Raw genomic sequence first — 19,375 nt, 5'->3', positions numbered from 1 at the left:
TTCAGAGCAAGCCCCCCTCCCCCTGTAATGAGCTGAGCTACAAACACACGGGAACTCCCATCTCCACGTCTGTGACAGCAGCCGTTTTAGCCAGGTCGGGAGTGGGTGCTACCAAGTGGCTGCTGTCACAGGGATTGAAAGGGGAGCGCCTCTGTGTCCTAGCTCAGCCAGTCACAGAAGAGGCTTGTCCTGAAATTTGTCACTGGATCAGAGATCAGTGCCCTTCCAAACAGTCTCACAGCAGAAAGGACTCAAAATGAGACAACAAAAGGGAACAGACAAGAGTTCTCCTTTCAGGTAGAAAGGGACAAGAACGTGCCAGCTTTTTCCTGGGAAGAGCCTTCATGTCTGGGATCCTTTTAGGCCGGTGTTCCTTCAGCAAATGTTACTCAACCCTTGGTGGTTCCAGGGGAGGTCTTGCCCACTTGGCAGGATATATGTCTTCAAATTCAGAAACCAAGAAAAAGCTCTTCTCTCCACTAGGCACTCAGCGCTGCACATGGGACCCGATGAGCCAAACACCAGCCAAGTCAGGTCTCCCACCCCACCCCACCCCACCCCACCCAGAAACTAACAACAGAGGAGGAAAACCAGGCCCGGGTAGAAAGCAGTAGCGATTTACAAAAGGTACTTCTGAGGAGAGTGGAGAAGGGATGCTGAGAGGAAGAACTGGGAGAGGAGAACAGGCTTGGGAAATGGAGGAATGGACTGGAGTCTCCTTAGGGTCCCGTCCACAATGCACTGGTCACAGTTTAATTAGTTACACGATTTTTCCATTGCCTCAAACAAGAGCTTCTCTCTGATTAATGTTCGAAACAGCTGGCCGATTTTAATCATGGCAAACACGATGAACCCGGCTATGATGGCCTGGGCTACTAGAAGCAGAATATAAAGACCCCAGTAGAGGCTGTTGTCGGGACTTTCACCCCTGGCCACCAGCAGGACCCACGCCCGGGACTGCGAGTTAGGCATCTGGGACGGAGCCGAGGTCTCCAGAGCATTTTCGGTTGGAGGGTCGAGAGGCAGACCGCGAGGATCCGGGCACCACGGGTCACCCTGCAGCAGCTCCCAGAACGACAGGCTGGCGCGTAGCTCCGGGCCACTGCACTGCGGAGGCTCATCTCGGCCCAGGAGGTCCTGGTGCTGCCGCAGCCACTGGAGGAAGGGCCACAGGCCACAGTCACAGAGCCAGGGGTTGTGACCCAGCAGGACCCGGGTCAGCTGGGGCAGGGCCGCGAACACGTCTCCTGGCAGCGTCTCCAGCTGGTTGTGCTCTAGCTGCACGGTCTCGAGGCTGCTGAGGTTGCGGAAGAGCGTGCGGGGCAGGGCCCGCAGCCGGTTGTGGCGCAGCGACACCTGGCGCAGGCTCCCGAGGCCGCGCAGCGCGTCGTCCGGCAGCTCCTCCAGGGCGTTGGTGTGCAGGGCGAGCACGCGCAGCTCCGTCAGGCCCTGGAACGCGCCGCGCGGGAGCGCGCTCAGGCGCGGGTTCCCGGTCAGCCCCAGGGTCTGTAGGCCGCTCAGGTTGCGGAAGGTGGCGGCGGGCAGCGTGCGCAGGTGGGTGCCATTCAGCCACAGCTCCCGCAGGCCAGCCATCTCCCCGAACAGCACCTCCGGGAGCTCCTTCAGAGGGTTCTCGAACAGGGTCAGCCAAGTCACGCTACTCACGTGAAGGAAGAGCGCGGGCGGCAGAGACTCCAGAAGGTTTCGGGACAGAGTCAAGTTGCTCAGGTTTCCGAGGCTGTCGAAGGCACCCTGTGCGATGGAGCGGAGGTGATTGCTCTCCAGCCGCAGCTCAGTCAGGGCGCCCAGGTTGCCCAGCAGCCCGGAATCCACAGCGGTGAGCTGGTTTGAATAGAGCAGCAGTTTCTCGAGCTTAACTTGCGCTCCAAGCAATCCCTTGGGCAGGTGGGTCAGGTTGTTTCGCGATAAATCCAACACCTTCAGCTTTCCCAGGCTGGAGAAAAGGTTAGCGGGAAGGAAAGAGAGCTGATTCTGGTTCAGGTAGAGCTCCTGCAGGTTAAGCAGTTTCTGAAACAGGTTTTGGTCAAGATCCCTTAGTGCATTATGGTCCAAGAACAGCTGTTCCAAGAGCACCATCTTATCCAGGATCGCACGTGGAAGACGAGAGAGTCTGTTGCGCGTCAACCTGAGGGTTTTTAGCTTTATCAGGTCATTAAAGGTGCCGGGGTCGATGGCGGAAACGTGGCTATCTGAAAGCATCAGGCGCTGAAGGACCGTCATGCCACTGAAGCTGTGGTTCTGCAGCACTCCCCGGTCCATTCTGAAGAGCAGGATGTGTGTGAGGTTCGTGGGTAGACCTAGCTCAGCGATGCGAGCCACGCTGCCGCCAGAGCACTGCGCGGCATCGCGGACCACACACTTGCAGGTTTTGGGGCAGGGGAAGGGTTGGGCGCGCACGAGTGCAAACACCACTGACAGCAGGGCGCTCCTTAGCATGTCTGAAAGGCAAGAGCATAATACAAGACTCAGAGCAGATCTTGGAGTCTTGCACCAGCAGCAAGCACCACCAGCTCTCTCGCTGCGTTGGAATGTCCAGATACAACCAAGTCTCCCTCCATTTTTACAAAGGCTGACTGCAAAAAATAAATTACTTTTCTATCATTTAGGTGCTGGAGAGAGTCTAGATCAGACTTATAAGTACGCATTTTTACCCACTGAGCAATTTCCCTGGTTCTGTTTAGAACATTGACATTTGGGCACTTTCAAGCTACAGAATGGGCAATACCTTAAAATCGTTACAGAGCGAATTACAATTGTCACCGTCTTTTCCAGAGAAAAGACCTACTGGGACTGGCTGTGCCACTGACTTTAACAACTTTAGCAGGGAAGCTTTATCCCCGACAGTCAGCAAAAAAGCATCAAGGCCCACTCTCACTAAATTCAATTTCTTACATATATTCAAAATACGAACACCCCACAACACATTGCACCCTTCTGTAACCCCCCAGGCCCGGTGAAAAAAATAATGTCCATTGCTTTGTGCCTTGCTTCTCTGAACTCTGCACTGTTACAGTAACATGAGCGCAGTAGGCTGAGTGCTCCAATGCATGAGAGTTTAATTTAAAGGTCATGTAAATAGAATCTGAAGTTAGTCTTTCTGACTCACATTTAAATAATGCACTCCTGTTTGCTGGTAAGTCAAGCTGCTTAATAAAACTACTCTGGGGATTGAGTTACCGAGGAAGCACAGAGTAATACTATTTTACTCAATGTCTCCCAGGTAAAATTTTATACCTTTTCTTGTACCAGGTCTCCGTTTGTCCCTATACAGACTGAGCCTCTAACTGCATACACCAATTTAAGAATATTTGTCCTTACCTGAAGCAGTTGTATACTCTGGACTGACTGAAAGGCTTGTGACTCTGCTCGTGACTTAGCACTTAACAAAGGAAGAGGGAGTATTCTTGCATCCTGAGGATAAAAACCTTCCCAGATAAAAAGTCAAGAAAAGACTTATCTCCACTGGGCATATTCTAGGTTTTAATGTCAAGAGCTTTCAAACTTTGAGAGTCCACGTGTAAAAGAAGAGTCCTATTGTCAAAGCTAGAGAGTAGAAGGCCACTTTTCCCCAGAAATGGCATGGTCTCATTACATTGACCACACTGATAGGTTACCTCCCCCCAACATGCTACATTGCACCAATTCTCATTCTTGTGCATGAGTATGTGGGTGCACATGTGGCTGTGCCCCACTCGTGGGTGTCAGAAAACTTCAGTTTTCACCTTCCTCCTTGTAGGTTCCCAAGGACTCATACCATCTGTCTTGGAGGTATCTTTACCCGAGGAGCCATCTCCTTTGCCTAACATTATTTCTTAATTAAGACTAAAGAATTCTCAGACCCCACCCCCCAATGGACAGTGTAGCCATTATCAAACATGTTCAGTAATAGCATTGTTCATGTTCAGTTTAACATCTAACATGACCACCACGGTGGTTGTACTGACACAGTGCCATATACCCTGTGAGGACACATCACATCTCCAGCTTGTGCTTGACATCATCCTTTCAATCTTGGCCATTTATAGTTCCCATGAATGCCTCTCACCTAACAGCTTGGGCCCAGCGTGAAGAGCAAAACCGCACACCAACCTATTTTCTCAATATGCATTTCTGTTCATGACAAATTTGATGTCTTATAAGACCACCCGTTCTTCAGCTTCTGAGAAACTCAGGTTCCCTTTTATGTCCACTTCTCTCCTTCAGACAACCTTGCTGAGTATATGTAGCCCATGCTAGCTCCAAATTTACCATCTTCTGGCCTTAGTGTCCTAAACTCTGGGAATCACAAAGAATGCATCACAAGGTCCAGCTGTGTTAATTTTCCTATATGCAACTATAATGTAGACAGACATCCTTTATAAATGCCATTATCCATTGTCAAGTAATGTTTATCAAGTAAATCCCTCCAAGACAAAATACCCACCAATTCCTTTAAATGCTCCAATGCTCTTTACCTTAGCACACAGATTCCTTTGTATGGACCTATCACTGTTTTCCATTTTTAACACAAAGTGAAAGGTCACTCTTCACCCACTTTAAGAACAAAGATCTAGAGTTTGGGTAAATGGCTAGATAAGCAAAATGCCTTGCAAGCATGAAGACTCATTTAATCCCTGCAGTTCACAAGGGAAACTAAGCATGGTAGACAAAGGGATCCCTGGACCTTACTTCAAACAGGCTGGCTCTAGTTCTCACTAAGAAGCAACTCCAGAGCCCCAGACTGCCATCCTGCTTGCAGTGTGCACCAGCCAGCTACCTCTTCCCACAACCAGTCCTTCAAGCTAATAGTCAAGCGGTCTTCCTCTCAACCACCCACCCAGGCAACAAACAACCAAACTCCACTACAGCGAAACTGGTCCTGAAAGAACTAGCTGTATTTACATAACCAAAAATCAGACAAGTGTGTAAAGAACCAGAAAAAAGTATAGACACATTTAATTATTAAAATTTTTATTTTGAATAGCTTCAATCAAAAAAGATTTCATATGGTTATTTACAACGCTGAATGTTCAATTATGAATATCTACCTTTTTGACAACAGGGTACCATTCTTGAGCAGCAATACAATTTTAAAAATATAAAGATGTGTCATTTCTGATATATAAAGTTACTTAAAAAAAATCCACGGTCTCGGGGAATTCACAAATAACAGGAAGTAACTTTTATTAATTTCATGTGCACATAATTACCAAATTGTAATACATTAAAATACATATAAATGCCAAGACTGTACAAAAGTTAATACCCTATTTTGTTAAAAGTTCCCAGTAGCCTCCCACCATAAATATACAAAACCCTTCTATCTGATACAACAAAACTGCATGCATGAGATATTAGATGTTCTCTAAAGCTTGAAGTTGCTCTTCACTGGATTTAAGTTTTTGCTGCTTTTGGAATATATATATACATACATGAATATGTATGTACACAAACACACACACACACACACACACACACACACACACACACACACGAATGAAAGAGACACATTATTTGCCATGCCTCTGAAACTGTGCAGTACTTTCATCAACATGGGAAAATAAAGTGTAAAAACAAATAACAGGTCTGCCTAAAGGAAAAGTGCGATTTGGAGAGCTTTTGAATCCTAGGCTTTTATATAAAACTTATAAAAGTGTTTGTTGTTGGCTCCTCCACTCTCACCCAAGCACTGTTGCACATTCCTTTACAGCAGTTGGTGCTAGAAGGTAGGAAACATAGTTACCACTATTCATTTATACATAAGGGAGAAAAACAACTTTAAACAACCCTGAGGGAGACCCACGTTAAAAAATCTTATTTATTTAAAAAGTTAAAAAGCTACATATCATTATTTAACAAATACTTTCCAGACATTTCTGTCCTTTAAGTATGTGCATAAATAAAATTTAAATCAGCAATATTTTCAATCTTAATACATCAAAATAATTAATATATGTACAGATTTTAAATTTTAGGTCTATATATACTCAAATAATTTAATGTAAAATTCAGAACCAAAATTACTATGTAATGATGACCTACAGGAGACTCAGTCTACCTATGGCACTAAGCAGGACCCATGTCTGGATTCACAGACATTCTTTGAACAACATTCAACTGGAATAACCTATCCTGTTCAAATATAACTTCATACAAATGCTTTCTCTCACCTACACCTTGTTCCTTTGCAAACAATATAGACAGATGAGATATAAACCCTTATCAACTCTAAATGTTAAAATGATGTGTCAAAATAGCCTTTATGATCATGCTCTTAAAGATGTTAAATACAATTGATACTGGGTTTCTAAGCTGTACTTAGCGATTAATCATGTTTCAATATTTAAACCAAAGCATAAAAGTTAACAATTCAGAAAATGATTGAAAAACATTACCATTATTTGAAACAAACATGGAAAGTATAAAACAATAGAGAATAACTATAGAAAACAGTGCTAATTCACAGCTCAGGAGGTCTAAGATGCATAGCTTCATAGAGTCATTCATGGGACAATCGTTCTTATTATCTAACATATAATAATATCATACATTTTGTTGGAAAAAATGTTGATTATGTATTTCCTAAGAATCACTAGTGGCAATAGCAGTAACAGTGATCCTGAGACAAATTTGCTTTTCCTACAATTATAAAACATCATTCGGGTCTTTGTAACATTAAAAAAAAAAGGGGGGGAGGGGGTCCACATATCTGGCTAACATTTAATAAACTGGTTAGGAAAATAACCCGGAGTGGAAAGCATACACTTGTTGTTAGCTATGATAGAACACAGAATAATGTTACATTTGTTTTTAGGGTTCATTTTATAACAATTCCAGTTGCCCACATTTACTCTAATAACTGGACACTGTCAAACTGCCAGGTTGTACCTAGGAAGGCATTGTGAAAGTCCTTGAGAACTAACAAAGTCAGATAAAGCACAAATGTGGAAATGCTTTCCTCATTCCTTTTGGCTAAATTAATTTTTTTAATTTTCTCAAGCTTGTTACAAAACAGGCCTGTGATGACTTCCTGTGCCACCTAATGGCAAGAAACAAGCTCTACAAGTTCATATTGCTTTGTAAGTCATTCAAATTCAATATTCATTATTATTTTTTAGCCCTATTATTCAAAGGAGAGATATATACCAAGGTCTAACTCAAAGCAAACACAGCATCATTCCATTCCTTTAGGTAAGGGGGAGAGAATATGAAACATTTAAAATGATACAAGCACCCCCCCAAAACAAAAACAACCAAGCAAAACAAACAGGTTTGAAGAGATATCTCTCTTTGCATGTGTATTCTGAGACAGGCTTTTACTATCTATTCTAGGCTATCCTAAGACTAAGAACAATCCTCCTGCCTTAGCCTCCTGTGCAGGATTAGGGGCCTTTACAGTCATGCTTGGCTCAGAAACAAATATTTCTAGTGAGAGAGTTCTTCGCTTAACTAGATTGCTATGTCAGATACATGGGACCCATGGAATACTATGAAGGACATCTCAAGACAGCAGTGGAGCACCTTGCTGTCTAGAAAGTGACACCCAGGCAGGCTACACAAAGAATATAAAACCAGAAATGGAAGTCACCTGAGTTGCTCTATTAACAATAACACACAAACTCACTCCTAATTCCAGGTCATAAAAGAAAACTGGTGCATGTTTAACATAGAGTTCTTTGGGAGAAAACACTGGATCAAAACAGGTTTTCAACCTATTTTCACTGAAGGCTAATCACAATTAGCTATATTATTTTTAACAATCACAATTTTGGGGCCTATGTGTAAAAGAACTTTCTAATAAGGGGATATGTGAAAAAGAGGCAAACTAGTGTCAAAAGCTAAAAATCTATAAAATCTAAACACAGTTCTCTCATACCCAATATAAAATGTATATCATATTTAGGTTACTGCATGAAGATATAGCCAGATTTATAGTTAATAACTAACTGTGCAGCAAATGACATTTTACTGTTTTGTGTTTTAATCAACTGGCATATTATGAGGGATATAGACTGACACAGGGTCAGGAAAGTCCTCATCCTGCAGAGGACTGCTACCGGAACAGCAGAGCAGTCTCTGCTATGCTATGGTGATGATCTGACATGATCCATTCTCCTTTATTACAGCTTTGGCTTCCGTCGTTGTCTGAGGCTTAGGTGGCCATTCAGGATCATACTGGAGCTCCTGTGCTAGGTACATGTACTTTGCTTTTGGTGTCTTCTTTCTACAGCCCAGGGCCCAGGACAAGCAGCATTTTCCCCATCGATCCACTGACTCCTAGGAAAGGAAAAACACCAGAGTAAGGGCTTTTTGGTTAAAGCATGCATTGTGCACAGAACAATATAAAATAACTTCTGAATATAGCAAATAACTAGAAAAAAATTCATGCAAAAAAGCCAGCTTTCAATTTAGGAACAGATTGTTTTTAAAGGAGATATTCTCTTAATAGAAAATAATGAGAAGATATTTTTAGTTTTTAATTTGGAAATCTTCTTACCCTATTTCAAATTACTTTTATATTACCCATACCCACCAATCACTTTTATAACAAGACAGTGAAAAGTATCATTGCTGCTGCTAATATCACTTTCCAAACACAAAGTACCAAGTAAACTCCGTAAGGTGAAAATCAGGACCTCATTGGTACAGTTTGTTTTTTAAAAATCTTGTCTTTTAAAACCACAGCTTTGGCCAGGCATGGTGCATACCTGCAATTCCAGTTTGGGTGCTGGGCTGTTAGTTTTTTGTTAAGATGACTGACATAGGTCAGAGTCATATGGGAAGAATTTGAAAACTTCAACTGAGAAAATGCCTCCACTGGACTAGCCTTTAGGCAAGACTGTGGGGCATTTTCTTGATGATTAATGTGGGAGGGACCAGCCCACTGGGGGGTGGCACCATCCTGGAGGGGTAGTCCTGGGCTGTCTAAAAAAGCAAGCTGAGTAAGCCATGGGGAACAAGACAGTAAGCAATTTTTCTCCACAGCCTCTGCTTCAGTTCCTGCCGGGGCTTCCCTTAGTATAACCTGTGAGCCAAATAAGCCTTTTCTCCAAGTTACTTTTGGTCAAAGTTGTTTATCACAGCAGTCAATACAAACCTTGCTCATACAGTTGCATAGTAAAATTCTATTTCAAAACAAATAAGTAACACAATACCCTCACTTATGTAAAACTGCTTTTATTCAGTAAGCTTGGTGCTCTAGAATGGGAAGGAGAAACATAGAAAGGTACACAAGCCAAGTACTGGAGATGGCTCAGTGATTAAGAGCACTGGTTCTCTTTCAGGACCTGGTCCAATTCCCAGCACCCACATGGCAGCTCACAAGCATCTGTAACTCCAGTTCCTGGGAATCTAATGCCTCCTTTCTAGCCTCCACAGGCACTGCACAGATAGGGTGCAGACATGCATGCATACAAAACACCAATACACAAAATAGTAAGTCAAAACCGTTGTGATCAATCATGAAGTTACTGATGAATATGACCTGAGATTAATAATCCTTGGAAGGCAGAGTTCTAGAGGAGGAAAAAAAAAACTCAAAATATGAATTTTAAATAAATCTAACTGACCTCTGAAAACAGCCCATAAATTATTTTGGCTATTACTCCCCAAGTACAATTTAAATTCTAGATTGTTTTTGCCCATCAACACTGACCCAGCCCACACCATGCCCTAACCTCAATAGAAGCAATGGTATAAACTCAGCATACCAGATGAACATTCTAACATGAACATCCAAAGAACCTACAGCCAAGAAAGGCATATGTGTTACAATGTATACTTAAAATACAGTTCTTAATTGGCCAACAGGAGCCAGGCATGTATAGCACCTGCAATCCTAGTACTGGGGAGGCCGACTAAGCTAAATAGCAATGGTTGGACCAACTTAAACTAAGAAGTGAAAGCTCTGCCTCAACCAATTGATTGTTCCATCAATTAAGGCAAAGAGTAGCCAATGGAAAGGACTAAAAGTACTTCAAAATGAGAGCTCAGAAAACGAATTCCCATGGACCTTCTCTCATTTCAGTAAGACAACCATCAGTAAGTCTGCCCCTCTTCTTCAGTTTGTAGAAGAGTTTGAGTTGCTCCCAAACATTAAAGGCACAATTGCAGTCACAGATAAGCAGAACTACAATCTAGGGAACTAAAAGATAAATTGTTCTCCAAGTACCTCCATTATCACCATGAAAGACTTTACATGTGCCTGGTGGGACTTGTCTGTAATACTAATACTGAGGAAGTGGAGGCAAGAGGATCTTCCCATGTTTGGGGCTAGTCTTGTTTACAGAGTTCAAAGTCAGCCAGTGTTATATACAGTGAGGTCCTACATAAAAAAGGGGGTGGGGGGTAGAGGGTGGATTTAGGGGAGCACAGCTGCGCTATTTTCTTTAAAAAGGAATCTATGTATGATCTAGTGGGCACCGCATGCAGGCTCCTTCAGATGAGCAAGCAACAGCTAGCAGTTCCCTTCCCTGTATAATTGTGCCAACAGTCAGTCAGCCGAGATGACATTGAACTACTGCATTTTACTCCTTTCCTGGTGCTCCAGGTCTTTAATCAACTGTGGAAAAGATCACTGTTCCTAAATATGAAAGCTGTTGCTCTCATTAACAGTAGCGCTGCTAAAGAAGTCAGAGACACATCATGCTTATCTGTGCAGATGAACCCTTTCAGTGGAGAGGTGATATACAACAGGCAGGAAGCCAAAAGTAATGGGACTTAAGACAGAAGCGCACATTCCCCCTTATTCACCGCTCTATACCCATGGACGCTAAGGCAAGCAATATAATTAAAGTTAATGGCATTATAACTACTTAACATTCTTTTAACATTTTTGGTACGCATGCACACACATAACACACACATACACACATAAATATGTCTCTGTGTGTACTTTTCATATCTGTTTAAAACAATGTTTATTCCTTATACATTAAGTCAAGAGGAATACCTGAGATTCCCCCTACTTCACCATAACTAGAAACATGTTTGTTCTTTATCTCCATAAAAAAATACACTGTACATAGGTTGATGAGGCTGCACTTAAACGCACGGCACACATCTCTCCCAAGATACCATAGTCCACTGGAAGAGAAAATTAAAGGCTACAGGTTGACAGAGTGAGAAATCAGGAGAGGAAAGCAAGGGAAGAAAATCAGTCACTGCGCAACACTGAGACTACTTAGTCTTGGAGCTTAGAATGAACACTTGGATCTCCCCAGAGCAGAGTTTCAGTTCCTGAAGCAAAAGAACACTGGATTCCTACACTTAATTCGGAATGTTTAATGTAGCCAAACAGAACCCCTAGACAAGACCATACAGAATGCTCATAATGATCTGTAATCACAATCTTGCTTCTGAGACATCCAAGGTGTACATTAGTACAAAATGCCCAGCTCCTCATGACCAGCGGTCGTTTAGGAAACATTTTCATGCATGGCATGTACTGTGGTTTTCGTAAATCTTCCAGTTCAATCCTCAATATAAAACAAATACAATCCAAATCAGTATTCTATAGAAATAAGTTGAAACAGTATTTTTATAGATTTTAAAGCTGCACAATGGCTACAGTTCACAGATTTTCACCAACAAGGAGCATAACCTCTACAGGGTAGCAAGGCATAGCAGCATGATTCTAGTTCTCCCATGACTTCCCAACTAAGCCAGCAAGGATTAGTGTGGAAGCTAGATTGAAGTCTATAGCTCTGAAACCTTCAAACTAACTCAGTGGTCTCCAAGAGTACAGTAAGGAAAAGAAGGGTATTTTTCCCCCAACATTACACAGTAGTTTGGGAGTTGTAGTCTGAGATCTCCTGGGCTTCTCTAGAGAGGAGGAGCAATGTGAGGGAGGGAGGACTGTGGCAGAGTCAGCACTCATGTGACCTGGGTAAAGTTGCCAGCAGCCGTCTGCCCTTCCTTCTTCCTTTCCATGAGAGTTTCTACTTTCAGGATGTGTGGGTGATACCTCGGCGGGCTACAAAATTCTCTGGCTGGGGTTGTCTGTGTGCCACAGGACACTTATTTAGTAGCACCAGTGGCCTCTACCCATTCTGTGTCAAAACCTGGTATCTAAAATTGTCTCTAGACAGGCTGACTGTTCTTCCAGAGGTTCTGAGTTCAATTCCCAGCAACAACATGATGCCCTCTTCTGGTGTGTCTGAAAACAGCTACAGTGCACTCATAATAAATAAATAAATAAATAAATAAATAAATAAATAAATAAATAAATAAATAAGTAAATAAATAAATAAATAAATCTTAAAAAAAAAAAAAAAAGAGTCACTAGACACTGCCAATCAGTCCTTGATGGAGGATGGAAGGGAGAGGAAAAAGGAAGGGGCTAGAGCTGCCACTGAAAGAAAAGCAAGCCATTACACATAGAAGCATCTACGGTAAGAGGAAAATTAATTTCTCTGAACTCTTTTCTGATTAGAAAAGTAGAGCTCTAAAAAGTGCTTTCTTAAAACCACAGAACTAAAGCCAAAATTCTTATCTATTTAATGATTCCCCAAATGGGTCAGTCTGTGGGACATGCCAAGCCTAATAGCTATGGACTATCCCCATATCTTCGTTTCTCCCATTAACACTTTCAGAGATAGAGATCCTGTCTCAAAAAACCAAAAACAAACAAAAGACTGGGAATTTTTAGTTCAAATATTTTATAGAGGACTTAAAAGACCTATTTGACTAAGTAAGCAAATAAACCCCTCTTTTAAACACCCCTGTATTGGGAGTTAGAGATCTTTTTGGAGAATGTAAAGCTCAGTATGTTTCCCTAGGCTGTGCCTTCCCAACCAACACTAGTATTTCATGAGAAGGGTGACCTGAACCCGTGTGACCTTATACAATAATGAAATCATCACCTAAAGAAAATACAGCTTTGTCACTATCACAGAGATTGAGCTGAAGGACCTGAGCCCCATTCTTTCTGTTCTTTCACACTACTAATTAGTGAGAAAAGGCATCACTCTACTTTGAAAAAAGGGAAACCAGAACTGACTTCAGGCTCATGCTGTCACTGCATGCCAGCATTACTCCCCAGAGCACCCAGCATAAAATGGCATTGTACATCCTCCTATACAGCAAGCCTGGCATGAAACATGGTTCTTAGGCCTACTCAATTATCAACACAAAGTCCAGGAAGTCACCATTTAGGTAAAAGGTATAAGAAAATGAGTAATGATCTAAGTAAAAAATGCTAGCCAATCCTCTTCAACTTTTCCTATGGCTTAAGGATGGTTGAAGCCTTGAACCACTCTATAAAGAGCAATGGGTAACTTGATTTGAAACAGATACTAATGCAGTACAATCTATTGCTGAATTCTCTAAGATCTGGGACTTCTACAGACAGATGCCTCATATGTGGGTGATTGTGTGCTACAACTCCTGACAAGGTGAGATTAAATGTCAGAGTTTTCATGGGGCTCTGACTGACTGACAGCAGTTTAAGTCTAAGCTATACATTCAGGATCTCTACTGTAACAGTCTCACACTAGAAACAGACTTATTTAGTCATTGGCTTCTCTTTCCTTTTGCCAGAGGAACCTTGTGCCACCTGAGTAAACAGAAATGAACAATTTTCCAAGTTAGAATCATTTGTCAGGGAAAGCAAAAGGCCACCATAAAATAATGCATAGTAACTAGCAAAATGAATACATAATGAAAACAGTAAAAATAAAAATCAGAAATAATCCTCAAAATTTCTCGATTCTGATTTAAAAAAAAAAAAAACCACAAAACTTGTTTCAAAACTTTGTTTACATATCATTTACCCTCTAAGGGAATCTAATGTATAAAACAAAGCACACAGAAATGGAAGAATTAACTCTCAGCTAGGAGGTGGTGGCACACGCCTTTAATCCCATCACTCAGAAGACAAAGGCAGGCAGATTTCTGTGAATTCAAGGTGAGCCTGGTCTATAAAGTAAATCCTAAGACAGCCAAGGCTATACAAAGAAACCCTGTGTTAGAATAAGAAAGACAGACAGACCAACACACACACACACACAGGATGGGAATGAAACAGTCTTGTAAAATTCCTAAAGCACTCTAATAAGTGCTTGCCATGATTTTTCTAAGACTTCTTATTAAAAAAAAAAAAAAAAAAAAAAGAAATGCAAGGCACAGCAAAGACAGCTGAAGCGACAGACAGACACACACACACACACACAGACACACACACACACACACACAGTAACAGAACCAAGAACACAAGTGGAAAAACCAAGTGAAGAATTGACAGTAACTGCTCATTTCCAACCTGTGGTGGCTGTGTGGTGCTGAAACGATACTCTCCTTGTTTGTCTCGATTGAACACAACTTTCCAAAGGACCGTGTCAAGGAAGAAGCTCTGAGAGACATTCCAGTGAGTTAAGAATTAACTTAAACAGGTCATTCCTTTTAAACACACACATTTGATAACATTCACACAATGCTACATCATTAATACTGATTTGCTTTGCATATGGCAAACCTCAGTAAATACTACGAAAGGATAAATAACAGCTTTTATAATAAATATAAATCATAAAATTCTTGATAAAAGACTAAACTCTCTGATCCCCAGTGCTCAGTAACAATGTTGATGAATCAGACTTTTTTTAAAGAGTTATTTTTACTTAGTATCTAATATTAATTTCATCTACATATATACCCAAACAGTTCACCAGCACCCAATACAAATAATTCTTTAGTTAACAACAATAAAAAAAATAACATTTGTAAAGAAATGTAAGAAATGTGAAAACACTGTAAGAAAGGGAGTGCTTACAATAAAGTCTTAGATATGCTTTCTAGGACACTTGAACCAAAAATGCAGCCTATGGACCAACTTAAAATAATACACTACATCCACGCTCCCGTCATAGGTCAATTTAAATCTAGGCCATCTCTTGTTGGAGTTTCAGGATAATTTTTCAGTCTAGAAATATCACTAAAATACACATACAAAAGCATCCACTACAAAAACCTTAGACATCACAATTTTATCTGCCTTCTCTGTTTCTTACATTGGGATGAAGAGCAGCATTGAGAACTTACTGCTCTTTCTTCCTTAAGTGGGTTCCTCTACCTTCTCCTTATGCCACAGCTCTGGGAGATGCTTGGATACCTGCTTCTCTCCACCCCCACTCATTTGTGCCACCTCATTCATATCTGGTGTCTGAATGCAAAACTACAGAAAAGGTTAGATCAGGAAGCTAAACAAATTTCCCTGCTGAAATGTGAGTGTGGGCTTCTATATAATAAATAGTATTACCTGCTCTCCCAGCACTAAGTCACCCAAGAATCCCAAAGCTGAGAGCTTACCTCCACTGTGATAGACACGAAGGCGTTGATAAGAACAATGATAAGCATATATATGCGCCACTGGTATGGTACACACATTATCTAGAAGACAAAAAAAAAAAAAAAAAAAAAACACCTTTAGCTAAAGTTGTCATCTTTATTGATATTAGAGTATTACACCACAGTACTTGAAGCCAAGCATGGCAGCACAACTACATGGGTACAAGGAGCTCAGCACATGAAATGTAGACACAGGAAGCTCATGAGTTCAGGCAATCCTCAGCTACCTAGTGGGTTCAAAGTCAGACTGGGATACCTGAAACCCAGTTTAAACAAACAAATCCAAGCTTACTGAAATCCTATTATTTATATACATATGTGTATATATATACATACTTTGTATTTATGTATGTAAACTTTATCCATTAAACTTTCAATGATACCACAAAGCATGCATCTTTTCACACATTAAAAGTCTAACTCATAGTTTTAGAAGTGACAATTCAGCATTAAATCTGCAGAGACTCAAAAATCCATCCATGCTCTGATCTACAGTATTACAAATGTCTGGCAAGTCTATACTTTTAAAATATCTTTCAAAAATGAGGCAAAGGCCAGAGAGATGTCAGTGGTTAGGAGCATATGCTTCTCTTGCAAAGGCTCCAACCTCAGTTCCTAGCATCCAATCTGGTAGTTCACAGCTACTTGTTAGCTGCAGTTCCCGGGGATTCAATCAATGTCCTCATCTGAACTCAGCAGGCATGGCAATCAGCATGTACATCCCTCTAACATGCACATAATTAAAAATAAATACCTTTTAAAAAATATGAGCTGAATACTAATTACTGGTCAAATTTCAAGTTGACTTCCCCATACTTAAGCCTCCAAACAGCTGAACTATATACCCACATGCTATCACATCCAGCCAAAATTTGACTGCTTTCTACAATCTAAAACATCCTTTTAGTTAGCAAGTTATTTTTATCACTGAGTACCTAGACACTCTGTGAGAGGCCAACATACAACTACTCATGAAGGTCTGATGAGCAATCTGTAAGAGATGAAGGAAGGCCACACCAGGCTGACCCAATGAACCCAGTCACAGAATTTCCAGAATAGGGAAACAAAAACAACCCCCCCCCAAAAAAAACCCACAAACAAGCACACTTTTTTCTGGTCTATCACTCTTCAATGTATGCCCCTTGTGCTGGTATTAGAAGCATACATAATGAGACTCATGGCTCCAGATGCATATGCAGCAGAGAATAGCATTGTCTGGCATCACTGGGAGGAGAGGCCTTTGGTCCAGTGAAGGTGTGTTTACCCAGTGTAGGGAAATGCCAAGGCACTGAGGTGGAGAGGGTTGTTGGGAGAGGAAGCACCTTCATGGAAGCAAGGGTGGGTGGGAGTAAGGGGAAAGGGGATAACATTTGAAATGCAAAAACAGAGAATATCCAATAAAAATGAGGGGAAAAAAGGGCATACATAGCCACATCTATCTTTTTATGTAGGTTTTGAGAATGTGAACTTGGCCCAGCAAGCATCCTTACTCTCTGAGCTAGCTCCTCAGCCCCAAAGTTTTTAAATATGCAATGTGAGAACTGCTGTCACTGTACACTCAGGTCTATATAGCTCAGCAGTGAGTTAAACTTCTGAGTACTGAGGGAAGGAGGGACTTAATGAGAAAGGTGAAGAACTAATGCTTAAAGACAGGTCAGAAAGAATAGGACCACAACGGAAAATGAGAATGAAGGTCACAGAGGACAGAAAAAAGCCGCAAGGAAATAAAGAACTACAATCTAAGGAAACACTGGCCTGCTTACATGGTTCAATACTTCAGAAGCTAAAAGCACTTCAATGGCACATGCCTATTGGATGGATACTAACTACTAAGGTAGCTCATGGCCTTGGTCAGGGCAGTTTCAGTAATCAGCCATGCTGGCAAGTATATGGAGGAGAGCAGGTACTTGTGTTTAAAATCCTTAACTAAACCTCAATGAAATACATGAACACACTCTTACACTGTTTTTCCATCTTCAACAGTGCAGTTTTTACGAAGACTCAAGATAATTTTTCCTATGGTTTCACTCATGGTGAAACGAGAATGTTAAGAGGCAACGGGCCTTCATGAACAATTAGTTCACAGAGGTTCCATCTTCAAGAAAGGACCAACATACTTTCAGCTAAGGTACTTTAGTTGTGCCAGTAGCAGTTTGTTCAGAAGTGAACTGGCTTCCTTTGCTTTCTCACTATCAATACTTACTATGTGATCTCTTTCTATGCATGCGAACTTGCCCTTCCACCCTTGGGCTCTGAAAGGAGAAGTGGAAGTCTGCACTAAAAGCTGACCAAATGCTAGTCCAGTGCTCAGACATCTAGAACTGAAAGCCAACAAACCAAACAAAACCCCTCTCTTTTCTTTATGATTATCTTTCTTCGAGTATTTTGTCATGGCAACAGAATATATTAAAGGGGCTAGAGTGAGAGCTCAGTGGTTAAGAGGATTCACTATTCTTGCAAAGGACCCGGGTCCAGCATCCAAACAAATGTTCTAATACTTGACAAAGATATAAGCTTGAAACCAAAATAAGTGATTAAAGATGGTAATTTCAACACCAAGGACATTGCAATTGAAAACACGTGTCCCAAAAACAGTTGCACTAAATTTCAGAAAACATTGTATGAAAAGTCACAGGTTAACCCTAGAAAAATAGTATTGGGTGACTTCAATACCTAACTCTCACCAACTGGCAGGTCTTCTTGACAAAAAAATAAAGATGAGAATTAGATGATATCACAGATGAATGGACTTAAAAGACACCCACAGAACATTTCATTTAAACACTGTAAATATATTATTTTCAGCTGTACATGAGACTTTATGTAAGATAGATCATATATTAAGAAAATCCATAAGAAAGTGTAGAAAACATGAGGTCCTTGTACTGTCAGGTAAATATTGGGAAACCAGGAATGTCTCTTCAAAACAACAGAGTTCCAAAAGCTGGGAATGAATGTGGTTAGTAACCTGGTGACCTTTCCATTCATTTATTGTATGCCCAGGTCACACCTGGCTCTCCTAGACTTTATGTTTATTTCAGTCAATCTATAGCACTATCCTTTCCCAGACCTTTATCATGAGCTGTTGACCTTGAACCTGCTTCTCCAGTTAATCCATAGAACATATCTTTATGGAAGAGGTCTCTTGGACTTTATAGAGTTTTGATGTAACTGTGTCTTAAGTTTTATTGTACACAGAGGACTGGGTTATAACCTTACCCCAAATTATACTGTATATGCCTAGAATAAACCACCTAGTTGAATCAACACCTGATAGTCACATTGAACTGGATTTTCTTCTTGCCTCATGTGGATCAATAAATACTCTGTTGCCATGTGTTTGCAGAGACCCCCTCCCCCCCAAAAAAGAAGTATAAGAATCTATATGGCCAAAGTAATCTTGGGGGGGGGGGGGAACCAGTACTGGGTGAGATATAACCAAAATTGGTCCCACAATAACAAAGAGCCACTAACAAAAGCAGTATGGTACTGGCAAATACCACCACTACCACTGAGACACTGGGATGAATAGAATAGAATAGAATAGAATAGAATAGAATAGAATAGAATAGAATAGAATAGAATAGAATAGAATAGAATAGAATAGAATAGAATAGAATAGAACAGAACAGAACAGAACAGAACAGAAAGAATAGGATAGGACAGAACGGAAAGGAGGAAAGAAATGGATAGAACAGGATCGAACTGGATAAGAGTCTAGGGAACTACCGCGATTCGATCAATTCGATTTCTGACAAAGATGCCAAAAGCACCCATTGGATAAAAGATAGCATTTCCAACAGAGGATGATGGAAAAACTGGAGACCAAAATGTAGAATTAAACTAGTTCCTTATCTCAACTCTAAGCATAGGACCCAAAACTCTCAAGCTTAATAGCAGACAAATAGGATCTCATGAAATTAAAAGCTTCTGTATATCAGCAGCAACAACCTTGTATATTGAGAGGCAATCTATAGAATGGGAGAAAATCTTTGCTAGTTATACATCCAACATGATTAGTGTACAAAAT

General features: G+C 41.1%; 2 protein-coding genes across 4 annotated transcripts in view; both read right to left on the bottom strand.

Moving 5' to 3' along the window:
* Positions 1 to 756: 756 nt before the first annotated feature.
* GP5 (glycoprotein V platelet) lies at positions 757 to 2,457 on the bottom strand (the record flags this gene model as incomplete). The annotated part of the gene is made up of 1 exon (XM_080918828.1): positions 757 to 2,457. The coding sequence occupies one exon, from the start codon at positions 2,455 to 2,457 to the stop codon at positions 757 to 759; it is 1,701 nt and encodes a 566-aa protein (XP_080774954.1).
* A 2,505-nt stretch (positions 2,458 to 4,962) lies between these two features.
* Positions 4,963 to 19,375, bottom strand: part of ATP13A3 (ATPase 13A3) — a 77,029-nt gene continuing 62,616 nt past the window's right edge. For 2 of the 3 annotated variants that reach the window (XM_080919339.1, XM_080919340.1), the window contains 3 exons: positions 15,307 to 15,387; positions 14,261 to 14,350; positions 4,963 to 8,277 (listed from right to left, as the gene is read on the bottom strand). In XM_080919339.1, coding sequence (XP_080775465.1) covers positions 8,080 to 8,277; positions 14,261 to 14,350; positions 15,307 to 15,387 — 369 coding nt within the window. In that variant the 3' untranslated portion in view covers positions 4,963 to 8,079. The remainder of the gene's footprint in view (positions 8,278 to 14,260; positions 14,351 to 15,306; positions 15,388 to 19,375) is intronic. The other variant, XM_080919341.1, reaches the window with a different exon arrangement.

Source organism: Micromys minutus (genome assembly GCF_963924665.1).
Source record: "Micromys minutus genome assembly, chromosome: 7".
Lineage (NCBI taxonomy): Eukaryota > Metazoa > Chordata > Mammalia > Rodentia > Muridae > Micromys > Micromys minutus.
This window is presented reverse-complemented; position numbering and strand designations above follow the sequence as displayed.